This window comes from Gopherus evgoodei, chromosome 4, assembly GCF_007399415.2.
Source record: "Gopherus evgoodei ecotype Sinaloan lineage chromosome 4, rGopEvg1_v1.p, whole genome shotgun sequence".
Lineage (NCBI taxonomy): Eukaryota > Metazoa > Chordata > Testudines > Testudinidae > Gopherus > Gopherus evgoodei.
Genome location: NC_044325.1, coordinates 86,894,903 through 86,908,346, shown reverse-complemented (window position 1 = coordinate 86,908,346; position 13,444 = coordinate 86,894,903). Strand labels below are relative to the sequence as shown.

Genomic DNA, 13,444 nt, shown 5'->3' with positions numbered 1-13,444 from the left:
AATTGAACCCTTAACATGCATGGCTTTCATTATGCAACTGCTACTAATGCTGACAATTTGCATGTCTAAAGAGCTACATAAATTATAAACAGGCTTTTAGATGGTGCCTAATCTGAAACTATTTTGTTTTTAGACTTATTAAGTACACCTCTACCTCGATATAACGCTGTCCTTGGGAGCCAAAAAAAATCTTACCGCGTTACAGGTGAAACCGTGTTATATTGAACTTGCTTTGATCCACCGGAGTATGCAGCCCCACCTCCCTGGAGCACTGCTTTACTGCGTTATATCCAAATTTGTGTTATATCGGGTGGTATTCTATTGAGGTAGCAGTGTATAGTGTGTTATCATTTTTGTTAGATGCAGTAATCCATTTTTGGATTTCTAACTTCTTTCAGTCAGCTGTTGGCCATGAATATCAATCTAAGCTTTCTAAACACTGCTCCCAAGTGGACTCAGTAAGAGGTTTTGGAGGCAAGTTTGGAGTACAAATGGATAGAGTTGACCAGGTAAGTAATTTCCTACAGCACTGCAGTTACGTACAGCAGTTGTGTTCATCAGTTTACATAGGATATTGGTTTTATCATGCTAAAAACTGCTACTGCTAGGTGTAAACATCACTGTCATTCATTTTTAGCACTGCACTTTGTGCATATCAGTAAATTGGCTTTGGTTATGGATTAATACTTTCTTAAGAAACAAAAATCCTTCCCCCACAATTAAGTTGAAGGATGGCCCGATTTGAAAAAAAAAGATTTAAAACATGTCAGTTAGCCAAGCTACATATGTTTATGTGACCAGAAAGATGAACACCAGGTAGGGAGAGAATTTAGCATGGTTTGGGGTGCCTAGCAGACTGAACCACTTGGCTGACTATTGAGGTAGGGAAACTTTCCCAGACTGAACATAAGAACAGCCATGCTGGGTCAGACCAAAGGCCCATCCACCCCAGTATCCTGTCTACCGACAGTGGCCAATGCCAAGTGCTCCAGAAGAAGTGAACCTAATACTGATAAAATAACCTCCTGCTGGAAGTGGTGGAAGCTCCAGTGTACTGAGTCACTAAACCTGACAAGACCCTAATGTACTGCAGGAAACAATCTACTTCGGCAGTAGTTGAGAAAGATAGCTTAATGATCTATTCCTCTCTTAATGTTTTGAGGATATTGGCCCGGAAATCTAAACAGACACTTATGTTCCAGAACCAAGAGGCTTAGAGCATCACTAAGTTCTAATTTCTTTTATGCCACGTCTTTTTCTGCTGAAGTACACTATTTTGTGTTACTAATGTCTGACTTTTTTTTAGGAATGCTTATTACTGTATTATTTCTCCTACAGTCTGCTGTGGGTTTTGAATACCAGGGGAAAACAGAGAAACATGCCTCTCAAAAAGGTAAAGTGTTGAAGTGAATATGTGTATGTAAATAAATAACTGTTATCAATATTAGCTGCTTGTTGTAAGACTCTACTACAATAGCTGTATATAAAACTGTTGAGGAAACACTGTTTGTAAGGTGCCTAACACAATGGGGCCTCAACCTGCATTGTCAGCTATCCAATTATTCTGCATCCAAAATAATTTACTACTCTTTTGTAATAAGTAGACTCAAAAACTACTCACTTAGCCTTAATGAAATGAAATTTGTCTTTAAGGGTCTGACTTGTCCTTTGTTCCCCACCCACAAAATATTTTAGAATGGGCTCTCTAGAGAGTCTGGGGGATGAGTGGGGCTGTCTGGGAGAGGTCACTGCTCCCTAGATTTCAGCCACCTGGCCCTGGTGAAGATAACCCCCGGGGCAGCTCTAACTTATGCCAGTTCCCAGAAGGACTATATGGTAGTGGAGAATGGGCCATAGCAGAGCCTTTTTATTCTGTGCCCCTTTCCTCGCCTTGTAGTGATGATCTTCACCCCAAGCCCTCTCCTGCCTATATGACAGGAAGTGGAGGAGTAAGATCATACTAATGTTTAAAACTTGCTAGAAAGCAAAATAAGAGTATAGCTTTGCATTTAATCTCTTGGGGGGGGGCAGGGGGTGTTAATATGGTTAATATTAATGGTGTAAATGGTTCCTGTGTTTTGGCCAACTATAAATGAAAGGGCAGACTAAATTCAAAACACAAAATTACCTTAGGCAAAAGTTTTAACAGCATCCAGATTTACAAATAGGGAACATTGACACATACTTGTGACATCATGAGCCATAGTACTATGCTAAATTCTGCTTGCTGTGTTTGTAAGATTTATTTTGTGGGCTAGTTAGCTATTTTCAAACAGATATTATTCTGGATTTCTGCATTGCAACATTGACTATGACACATGGTGAGTTCATGTATTTGATTGTGTTTTGTTCTCTGGACTCAGATTACTCAAGTGGTTTTGGTGGTAAATATGGAGTGCAGGCCGACAGAGTAGACAAGAGTGCAGTGGGCTTCGATTACCAGGGTAAAACAGAGAAGCATGAATCTCAGAAAGGTTAGTCGACATGCATGTTTCTTGTTCTATTTCTGATGTGGTGCAGGTGCATTTATCAGGAACAGTCTTGTAAAATATTTCATTTTGGTAAATATTGATAGATATTTTGTATCATTATGTACACTAGATAAGCTGTAAAGGTTACTGAAAACTTTTTCTTCTTGAAGGAGAACTTTAAACCATACACTTTAATGAACCCAAGGATTCCAAGTGGAGGTCAAGTTTCAATTACATTGTAACCAGAGCTGGTCAACAAACTTTTCGCAAAGAAAAACTTCTAGCAACTTTTGAAATTTTTTGACCAATCTAATATTAAAACCTTAAATCCTCAAATACAGCAGTGAGGTATTTCTGACAAAATCACCTGATAGTTAAAATGTAAATTTTACTAATATGGCAGTAATTCTTAGGGATTTCCAGAGTTAATATAGTGTTGTTATAGCCGGTCAAAAAATTGTTTACAAAAAGAAAAAGTTTAAAAAATTTTCAGCAAGCAAAGGGACAATTTTTCTCAAAATCTTCCCATTTTCTGACCAGTGCTAAATAATATATTTGCATCACATTATTACTTGAAGTAACAAAGCTTTTTTTAAAAAAATGGTGACCATACTGCTCTTGATGTAGCCTTAGAATTCCATTGTAATTTCACCGTTTCAATGCCTAGTTATAACTGAACTCTTTGAAAGATTAAAATTGCTCACATCGTTCAGTGCTTTGGCTAGCTTTGACACTGCTGTTTTATTTTCTCCTGCTTAAGGGGAAAACGTTAGGTGATACGTTCTGAAGAATTTAAGACTTAATATCCTGGATTTAGATTAGCCAGGGATGTCAATATTCTTCTAATACATAATTTAAAACAAGTCGCTATGGTTGAAGCAGTCTTGTCTTAATAGTGTCTTATTACTGTACATTTGTAAATAAAACTCTGTTTACTCCTGACTCCAGATTATTCCAGAGGCTTTGGTGGTAAATATGGGGTGGACAAGGACAAAGTGGACAAAAGTGCAGTTGGCTTTGAATATCAAGGCAAAACAGAAAAGCACGAATCACAGAAAGGTTTTTATTAAACTTTATTAAATTAAAATATGCATGGGTTGAGTCTAAGTAAGGGTGAGAACCTCAAGCTGGGAAGTATACTGGTAAAATATCAGCATTCTTGCCAGTGAGACTTTTTTAAAACTAGAAAGTATGTAATTGCAAAATCCATCCCCAGTCTTGCAATCCGATCCATATGGGAGGACTTTGATACCCGTGTGGAGTTTCACAGAAGTCAGTAGGACATGATGGTCTTCAGATGCAGATCAGATTGCATGACTGTGGCCTTTATAACTATAATACAAATAATAAACAGGAATAATAATAATATCTGGATAAAGAACCATATCATAATATGGCTTTTTAGTAGCGTAGAGGAGGTGTGCTGCATGCATCAGAATTGTCCTTCTCTTACCTGCCATGTAGCTATTCTGTGAATGTTGAGACACTTACTACAGTGTAAATCAGAGTATTGTGGGGGTGAGCTGTTCTTCACTTTCTGACTTATATTAGTTTTTCGGATTGCTGTGCTTTCCCCTTCCCCACTGGGGAGGTGACTTGGCAGGGGGAAATGGACCATGAAAATAATTCAGTACCATTAATGAAATACTTGGGGATAAACGGTCCCATCTATAATATCATTATTTTGTTCAAATGTTATCTGTAACAATCGCACTCATGGCTTGTGGAATTTTATATACATAGATTATGTGAAAGGATTTGGAGGCAAGTTTGGTGTACAGACAGACAGACAGGACAAATGTGCACTTGGCTGGGATCATCAAGAGAAAGTGCAACTGCACGAATCCCAGAAAGGTATGTTTGAGTTCAGCTTCTTAACTACACTTTTAACATGCTTCTGGTTCATTTTATAGTTTATTTTCTCTGCAGCTCTGGTAAAACTATTTCATAGTAGCTAACGTTGTAGTTGCTTCTCCATGTTTGAAATGTTACTGTGTTGCAGTTGGTGGAATGTCTTTACAATCCGTTTAACAAATCATGACTGGTATTGAGAGCCACTGAAAATATTGGGCCAGGAGATATGTTGGAATAGCCTTATGAATCTGCACTTAGCTTGGATTCTTGGGTTTTTTTTTCTTTTTTCAGTAAAATTTTGGAAGCCAGCCTGTCAGAAATGACTCCTATCTTATGTAAACTGCCAGTTCATATACCAGGACAAATCCTGCTCACTGTACTCAAACTATTTTCCTCTTCTTTGCCCTGTCTCCCCTCCCCCAGTATACCCACAACTGCAGGAGGTAGAAACTCAGCATCAGCAATACTGACTTCTTCCTTCTCACCCAGATTTTCATGGCCTCCATGAAGATGGGGAGGTCTGCAGCCATAGTCTTTTCCACAGTGGACCAGTCTGTGCTGCCCCCATGCTGAAGGGGGATCTCAGACTTTTCCCTTTGCAGCTTCCTGTGGGAAGGGATGATCTGTGCCCTCCTCTTAGCATCTCATATCAAAATGGTTGTACCAGAACAGCTATCAATGAATGGAATATAGTTCTGAATACAGACTTTTTTTTTTTTCTTCAGAGCAGTAGCAAGAATATTCCTTATTTTTGACACTGCCAAATAGGAGTAACTTTAGGAATTTTTCTTCCTGATCTGTATTTCTTTCAAGGCAGGGCTATAAAGTACAAATGGTGATGGCATCCGTGAAATAAATTTAATTTGCTCCTAAATATTGTCCTACTCACATTATATGTATCTTTTGAGTACATATGAATACAGACATAATCTGATCATGAACATATTTTAATATCTGAGTGCATATATACAGTATAAACAGTTGTGCAGAGAAGAATTGTCTGCAGTATAGGAAGAGCTGCAAAATATAGCTATATATTCCTGTTAATATTAAGTGGAACTGGCCTCTTCCTAATCCCAAGTGAAATTGTTCACATTCTGAATATACATTTAAAAATGAGTGTTCAGATTCTTCTAAAAGTACTCCTGATTCATCAGAATTGTTGCTGACGGTTATGTCTTTTGAATGTTTCTAACTAAACTTATCTGTTCCTTTTCCCCTCCCTTATTACATGTGGCTTTTTCAGATTATAAGAGTGGTTTTGGAGGGAAATTCGGTGTTCAAACAGAGAGGCAGGACCCATCTGCTGTGGGATTTGAATACAAGGAGAAACTAGCCAAGCATGAGTCTCAACAAGGCACAGTCTCCAGTTGTAACTTTCTTAGTGCAGCCACTTCTAACACAGACTTAAATAGTCATGTAAAAAGACTGATGTGTGCCATAAGTAATCTAAAGAAGACATTCTCTTAAATTTCTATCCCATGTTATCTATCAACATCAGGCTATTTCCTTAAAATAAGCTGTTAAACGTGATCTCATAACAAGTCTATATTAAGGATATGGGTTCATAAAATTCCAAATGCTGCATCTAATAAAATAGAAACAGATTTTCAATATTTAGTTCATGGCCCTACACCAGCATTAAATCACACCAGCTTAACAGTCCAAGTGTAAATCTTTGCCTTAGTTGAAATAGTTGTAAATTATAGCATGTTATAAAGTTACCTTTATTCATTGTGAGATAATTCAGGTATGAACTACAAGTTCTAATTTTCGGCTGACATCGTAAAGTGAGGAGAAGTCTGATAGTGTAGAGTTTTTTTGGAAACCCTAAATCAGAATAGTATAATTGCAATGTATAAAGATGATTAATAAAGCCATGCATTTATTCTGATTGACAATACACACTAAAGACACTATTTCTAACAGCAGCCAATATTTTACATACTGTCGTGATCTAGTTCCAAACATTTGAAGTCTAGGATAGCTTTACTAGGAGTTTAAATACACACACAAAGTCCCTCATTAGTGGACTTTATGTTTTGGGAATGGGAGCAAAGGAAGAAGTTGTAAGTCAGTTTTCCAAAGCACAGACCTTCAAGCACTCTTCATTTACATGGTAATTGCTCATTATTAAAATAAGGCAATAAGATAACTATATTATATAGTCCCACTGCAGATACATGGAACGCCTGTCTTAATTTTGCATGAACCTGAGGTCAATGCCAAAATAGGAGAAAAAGTGAATTTGGCAGCTGTGTGTCTTTACTTGATCAATTCCATGAATGCCATGCAAATAAAGAGTATTTAAGTGACACTTGTGCCCTGACAAGCGTTACTGCAAACTTGACTGCACACTATTCTGAATAAAGGAAAATAGCTGGGATAATATGACCTATACTACAGGAAGTAACAATTAGTACTGTGAAAGGCTGTGCTCTAGAAGTGGTGCATTATGAGGGGCCCTCTCTTATTTTTTGCTTGGTATAGCAATCATTATCTTAACTTTCACTGAAAGAATGTCAAAAGCATGCACATCGCTCACGACATCTTTCTTGCCTGCTGGTATATGAAGAGGCTTCTGTAGATAGATATATTTATATATATCCTGATTTGCATAAAAAACAAGTTGCATTTTCTTTGGCTGCTGTCTTTGGAATTCTGCATGTAGCTGCTTTTTGAAATGGCCATTTGCATTTAACAGACCTTAAAGGGAAAAGATTAAACCTGCCTACTGCCTGTGACCTTTTTATCCTGTTTTTTAGATTATTCAAAAGGGTTTGGTGGAAAGTATGGGGTACAGAAGGATCGAATGGATAAAGTAAGTTGTTTTGAAATTATCATGAATTCAGTAGTCTGTCTATTGGTTTAAAATTCCACCATTATTAATGAGGCTGGAGCTGTAGTGCTCTGATCTCTATATTTGTATCCTGCTTAGGGAATTCTCCTCTCCAATTCTTTATAGTATATAGCGCCTTTCATCTGAGAATCTCAAAGCATTTTACTAAGCTGATTATTATCCCCGTTATACACAGGGGGGAAATTAAAACACAGACCTTAAATGATAGCAAAAGTCCCACACAGAGAGGAGCAGAATTAAGAAATATAACCCTGAAATCTAGCTGACCAGTCTTCTCTTCTAACCACCAGACCGTACCTCATCTTACACCTTGTGAATGTCCTCTCAACTAATTAAAAATAGTTGCCTCTGTGTTTGCCTCATTTGTCCATTTATAATTTAAGGGGATGTTGCTATGTTTCATCATCCTGCTGCAGTAAGTAGCACACTGAACTGTTTGAATAGTCACTTACCCACTCCACGAACTAAAAGTAGCTCTGTCTAATACACCCCTGCATGAGAATTTCATCAGAACCCACAATTCTAACTTTAATCTTTTATCAAAGACAAATTGTGATGTAAACTTCAAAAAATACTGCTTTATTTCACAAGTTTAAAGGATGATGGTCTGTATACAGACCCACTTACCACACTAAATAAACCTATCTGTTAACTTACAGAAGTATCAAAGCTTCAAACGCTTCTACTATATCCGTGTATTATTTTATCCATGATTCAAAATATCAGGAAATCTTTAACCGAGGAAACTCTTTCATTTATTTAGTTATTTTTATTGCTTGATTTAAACACCTATCTCAAAACTACCTCTCTGTTTAGGGTTTGCTATAGTTATTTTTTATGTTTTAGGCTGGATGTTTTTGTCTTGATGAAACCCTTCTGTTATACAGACTGAAAGGTTATTTTGTACTGAGAACAACAAGCATTCAGCCAATTTCCTTGTCTCCTACTTTTATGACTCATCAATATATAAATGAGATTAATCAGTAATAAAATTATTGTTAATAGGAATCTAGTGTGACATGTCTCTGAATGAAGGTTAACTCTAAATAGTCTGATGTATTGAAAGAATTCATTCCCTTTTTCATGTGTTAGGCCCAAAAATGTAGTGGGCTTTAAAAAAAACAAAACAAAAAACCCTGTGCCCTCGGAGTCCTGATTTAGAATGTTGCAGCAAAAGATCATGCAGGTGTGTGCTGCCTTATGTACTGAATGAGCATGTTATGAGAGAACTGGTGCTGCTTTGTGTAGTAGTTGATGATACTTTCTCATTACTGGTAGAATGCATCAACTTTTGAAGATATTGAGAAACTGTCATCAACTTATCAGAAGACCAAGCCAGTAGAAGCTGGTAAGATTACGTTCTTGATTACAGAATCTCTTTTTTATGTTTCTCTCATGGGCTGGAAGGTGGAACAGGGAATATTTCTTTTCCTTCACATGTTAGGAGAGGGAGAAGAAGGGGCAGAGGAGTGTGGTTAAGATGTATTTTGAGTATTGGCAATGTAGCTGCTGAGATACCATGTCTGGGCTGTGTCTTCCTCCCTCCCTGTCTGTCAAGACTTTGAAGTATGACAAAAAGCTAGGTGCTGCACCAAGTGTTGCAGAAGAAGGACTTGTAGTAACTGAGCTTAAAGAATCATAAGAAATGATACTTAGATGTAAACATATCTCTTAAAGCTGTAATACTGATGCTACTATACTTCTGTGTCAGATCTCTCTATTGAAATCTGCCCTTTTTTTTTTTTTTAAAGCATTGTCAGCATATGTTTGGGGTGCCCAGGAAATGAATTGCACTTCAGCTCTCAAAAACTCATTGAATTTATACCATGAGGATGTTGCTACAACAGTGAATGTGTATTAATTGGCCAAAAAATAGGAGGCTCTACACTCAACTCAGTGACATATGTCTGTTTGTCTGTAATGCAGTAATTTTTTGGAATGCCACATCCCAGGAATCTTTAGTGCCCCCTGCTACTACCTACATCAGGGGAGGGCAAACTACAGCCCGTGGGCTGGATCTGGCCCATCAGGGCTTTCAATCCGGCCTGCAGGATTGCCAGCCCCATGGCACAGCGTGGCTATGACAAGCTTTCTGCCTGCCCTGGCTCAGCGCCAGTCCTGGAAGTGGCTGGCACCACATCCCTGTGACTCCTGGGTGAGTCAGGGATCAGAGGTCTCCGTGCGCTGCCCTCGCCTGCAGGCACCACCCCCTGCAGCTCCCATTGGCAAGGAACAGGGAACCACGGCCAATGGGAGCTTCGGGGCACCCAGGAGTCACTGCCGGACATGCTAGCTACTTCCAGGAGCGGCATGGGGCCAGGGCAGGCAGGGAACTTGCCTTAGCCATGCTGCGCACCACTGCCACCCTGGAGCTGTTTGAGATAAGTGACCTGGCAGGACACTGAGCCACTGCCATTGTGGGGGAGAGAGGAATGGGATCCAATGGTATGAAGGAGTGAAACCTGGGGGACACAGAACCCCTGCCATGAGGTAAGGGTATGGGAACTTGCAGGGATTCCCATCAATAGGGGAGGATGGCACAAAGGGAGCTTGTGGGGGTGGGGAGCCCCCATGAAATGTGTTTCCCTCCACTATGAAATCTGGCTGTAAGCTGACTCCAGTATGGCACCTTGCAGAGATTCTGTGCAAGTAGAACACTTTTGTCTGGTTTTCATTTTGATCTTGAATTTTTTTTTTAAATATTTGTAATGTTACAGTGAATAGTAAAACAAGCAACATTCGAGCTAACTTTGAAAACCTAGCCAAGGAAAAGGAACAAGAAGACAGAAGGAAAGCAGAAGCTGAGAGAGCACAAAGAATGGCCCAGGAGAAACGAGAACAGGAGGAGGCGAGAAGGAAACTAGAAGTCAGTAAGATTCAGAGCCCTTCTGGGCAAACTCTAGTGTTTCTAAGTGTGGAGTAGGAGAGGAGAAGGGTATATGCTCTAGAAAACATGCTCCTTTCTTTCTCTTGCTAGACTTGGACATTTAAGTATCCTGGTGCTAGCACTTCACCTGGGGGCCAGGGCCCCTTTCTACCAAACTGCACCTCCAGACACTCAGCTGGACTCCCACAAGAGCTATAAAAGTAACCACTGAGTAGCTAATGGAATCCTAGAACTGGAAATGGAGAAAATGTTGCTTAACCTCAGCATGCTTCATAGAATACAGTGATGCTGGAAATGTGAATGGTTTTTAATTTTGAATAACGAAGTTCTACTGAGTAGTCATGACTCTCCCCTGTTAATGGGACTGGATGATTTGAGTGTTAGCAATAAGTGTTTTTTCACATCTAGGTCACTGTCTGAAATCCAGGCAAGGTTGGTAGTTGCCATTCCTGGGAAATAAGTTGGTGATCTCATTCTTCTGTCTTATAGGATAAGGCGCCATGTTACCCAAATAATCATCCTTGTTAGCTATTTCAACAGACATCAAGGATTGACTGGGTCTAGAAAATGAACTACTATCTCTTCTCTGTGGGTATTGTAAGTTAGGCTGAGGGAACCTTGCACGTTTCCCATGTACTGAGGTCATCTGCCTTCAAGGTGGTCAGTCCAGCACTGCATAGATTTAAAACATCTAAAAATTGGTGTGTTACGTTCTCTGTGTGGAAGAGAGATTTAAAAGACCACAAAATAAATTTACTGATTGTTACATAACCCAAGCTGTGTCTAAGCAAAGCAACATACAACTAGTGTACATATAGTCAAATCAGTAATAACAGATGGGCTTGTTAATTTACAACTGAACAACTGATTTTTGCAGTATAGGTTTTGTAGGACATGAATGCGAATTCTCCCACTCCTGTGTCTCCAGTCAGAGGGTGATCTCTCCTTCTAGACTGTTTCAGCTAATTACCTCACTGCTTTTGTTGGTCACATGCAATTTGTTTTGTTTTCCCTCTCATGCTCATTTTACTTCTAGTTAGGATGATTGATGTTCAGGGAGCTTTTCTTTAAATGATCTGTTGAATTAGCCAAAGTCTAACGATTGTTAGTCTCAAATGCTAGAAGTTGCTTTCTAATCCAAGCTTCATGTAGAGCAATTTATCATGGCAGAAACCCAGCTCTGGGCTGCTTGGAAAGACCATATTTTCAGCATCTTATATGTTATATGGAAAAGCAATTACACTGTTGGCATCTAAACTACAGTCTGAGAAGCATGTAGCCATTTTAAAGAACACATGACTCGGACTGTACTTAAACATTTGAGGCTGCTAACTTAGGTTGAAAGTATCTAATGTTATCTTTAAACATTAAATTGCTACAAGTGTAAAATAAGTGAAATTCTCTGTAGTATAATAGTTGGCACTTTTCCAGTGCTTTTCATCCAAAGAACATAAAGCCTTTTTCAAAGGTGGATCAATATCAATATCTCCACTTCATTTCTAGAGGTAAGGAAACTGAGGCACTCAGTTTAAATAGCTTACCCAAAATCACAGTCAATGGCAGATATAGGACTAGGAATCTGTGAAACCTCTCTTTTGGGCTACATTGGAGGAAGTCTATCTAAATCTACAAAATATTACATATAAAATAATAATTACAGAACTTAAAGGTGAATGATAAAACATTATTTTGCTTCTTAGTAATGCATAAAGAACATCTCTAACTTTTCTCAACTTTTTTTCTGCTTGCTTGTTCATCTATACATCATAAATTTCAGGTCTTGAATTCCCTATTGCTATAGAACTCCCTGAGAAAACTCTCCAAGATACGAAAACCTGAGCAATTGCAAAGAAAGAGGAGACTTGTTCACACTGGGGCAGATTTTTCGTAAGAGCGTAGCACAGTGTGTTGAGTTCTTCAAGCTGGGCCAGTGTTCAAGACTCTGGTCCTTGTGTGTTGTTTACACTTGTTTAACTCAGCCTCTTGACAAACAATGAGGAGCAAAGGTTTCTGTGTAAGCCGTACAGCTGTGGGCCGAGATTTCTACAGAAGGTCTTACAGGGAAGTCTGGGCTTGATATTCCTAATTTTTTCTAAAGAATTGAAAAACACAGTATCTCCCTATCCTTACCCTTCCTTTTTTTTATTGTGAAAAATGTCCTGTTTTTATCATAAGGGAGCCATAAAAAGAAAAGATATTGGCTGTGTCCCTGCAAAGAGCACATACTTCTATTCTCAAAGTACTGCATGCTCCTGCAAATGTCTGTTACATTAGTGAGAAGAATTAAATACAAGGCAGACGTGTTAATTTCTATTGCTAAATGGCACAAGCAGTTACTCCTGAATATTGCAGCTAAAGAGGCAAATACTAACTGGCAATGCTTAACTTTTATAACCTTTTAAAATCATGGTAATATTAATCTTCCTGTATTTTAATATCCTCCCTCGATCCAAAATTAACCCCAAAGATTCACGCGTCCTTTTGGCTGAAACATAGCCCCTGATTCAGGTGCAATCAGCATGCAGTGGACAGTGTGAAGCTCCAAATTGTTGCACACTGTATAGCAGAATGTGGTGGTAGTGTTGCTTTTATTTACACCTTGTGGAAGTTCAGGCCACAGCATTGTTGTGAATTTAATTCTGTCCTAGCTATTCAAAGCCTGTTGCCTTGTCAACTGTTTAACATGCCAGGAAAAGCTTAAAAATTTGTTTCTCATCAAAAATGACATTTCAGTTTTGTAACTAGAACATGTGGTATCAAGTTCCCTACGCTTGAATTAAAATACAATTTGAAGCCCGGTTCATGGATTTAAAATACTGAATACAGATAACCTACAGATGCTATGCAAATATTCCAAAGAGCGGAATCAGGTGCTTGCTTTACATTCTACACATAATGTACATAAATTACTCTCTCTTCTAATCCACCCTATTTATTCACACACCTTATGGCCAGTCTAAACAAAACATACAGGTTTAATTATGCAATTAGTTAGATGCTGTGTTTTCAAGTAAAAAAACCCAACCTTTGTCACCAGGCCTTCTAGAGTTAGTTTAAGAGAACGCTGGTCATTGCACCCACACTGCTTCTTGGTCACTATCCTAGAGTCAAACACTGTTCAAAATTATCCTGAATTTAATCACTTTTCTTTTTGATAAAGGAACAAGCTAAAGCCAAAAAACAAACTCCACCTCCATCTCCCACTCCACAGCCAGCTGATGAGAAGCTGCCCTCAAGCCCAGTTTATGAGGTTGGTTAAAATCACAATTAGTAGCTTGAATAGCTTGTCCCACACATTTCAGTAGTGAAGAGGCTTTATATTTGTGGGTAATTTTTTGTGGCTTTGCTGTGAAGTTATGATGTGCAGTTAAG

The 13,444-nt window shown here is 38.6% G+C and overlaps 1 protein-coding gene across 4 annotated transcripts in view; it reads left to right on the top strand.

Moving 5' to 3' along the window:
• CTTN (cortactin) overlaps nucleotides 1–13,444 on the top strand; it is a 45,395-nt gene that overhangs the window by 27,573 nt on the left and 4,378 nt on the right. For 2 of the 4 annotated variants that reach the window (XM_030560105.1, XM_030560104.1), the window contains exons 5-14: nucleotides 399–509; nucleotides 1,339–1,393; nucleotides 2,364–2,474; nucleotides 3,420–3,530; nucleotides 4,215–4,325; nucleotides 5,572–5,682; nucleotides 7,091–7,146; nucleotides 8,464–8,533; nucleotides 9,903–10,051; nucleotides 13,233–13,322. In XM_030560105.1, coding sequence (XP_030415965.1) covers nucleotides 399–509; nucleotides 1,339–1,393; nucleotides 2,364–2,474; nucleotides 3,420–3,530; nucleotides 4,215–4,325; nucleotides 5,572–5,682; nucleotides 7,091–7,146; nucleotides 8,464–8,533; nucleotides 9,903–10,051; nucleotides 13,233–13,322 — 975 coding nt within the window. The remainder of the gene's footprint in view (nucleotides 1–398; nucleotides 510–1,338; nucleotides 1,394–2,363; nucleotides 2,475–3,419; nucleotides 3,531–4,214; nucleotides 4,326–5,571; nucleotides 5,683–7,090; nucleotides 7,147–8,463; nucleotides 8,534–9,902; nucleotides 10,052–13,232; nucleotides 13,323–13,444) is intronic. The other 2 variants (XM_030560107.1, XM_030560106.1) reach the window with 2 other exon arrangements.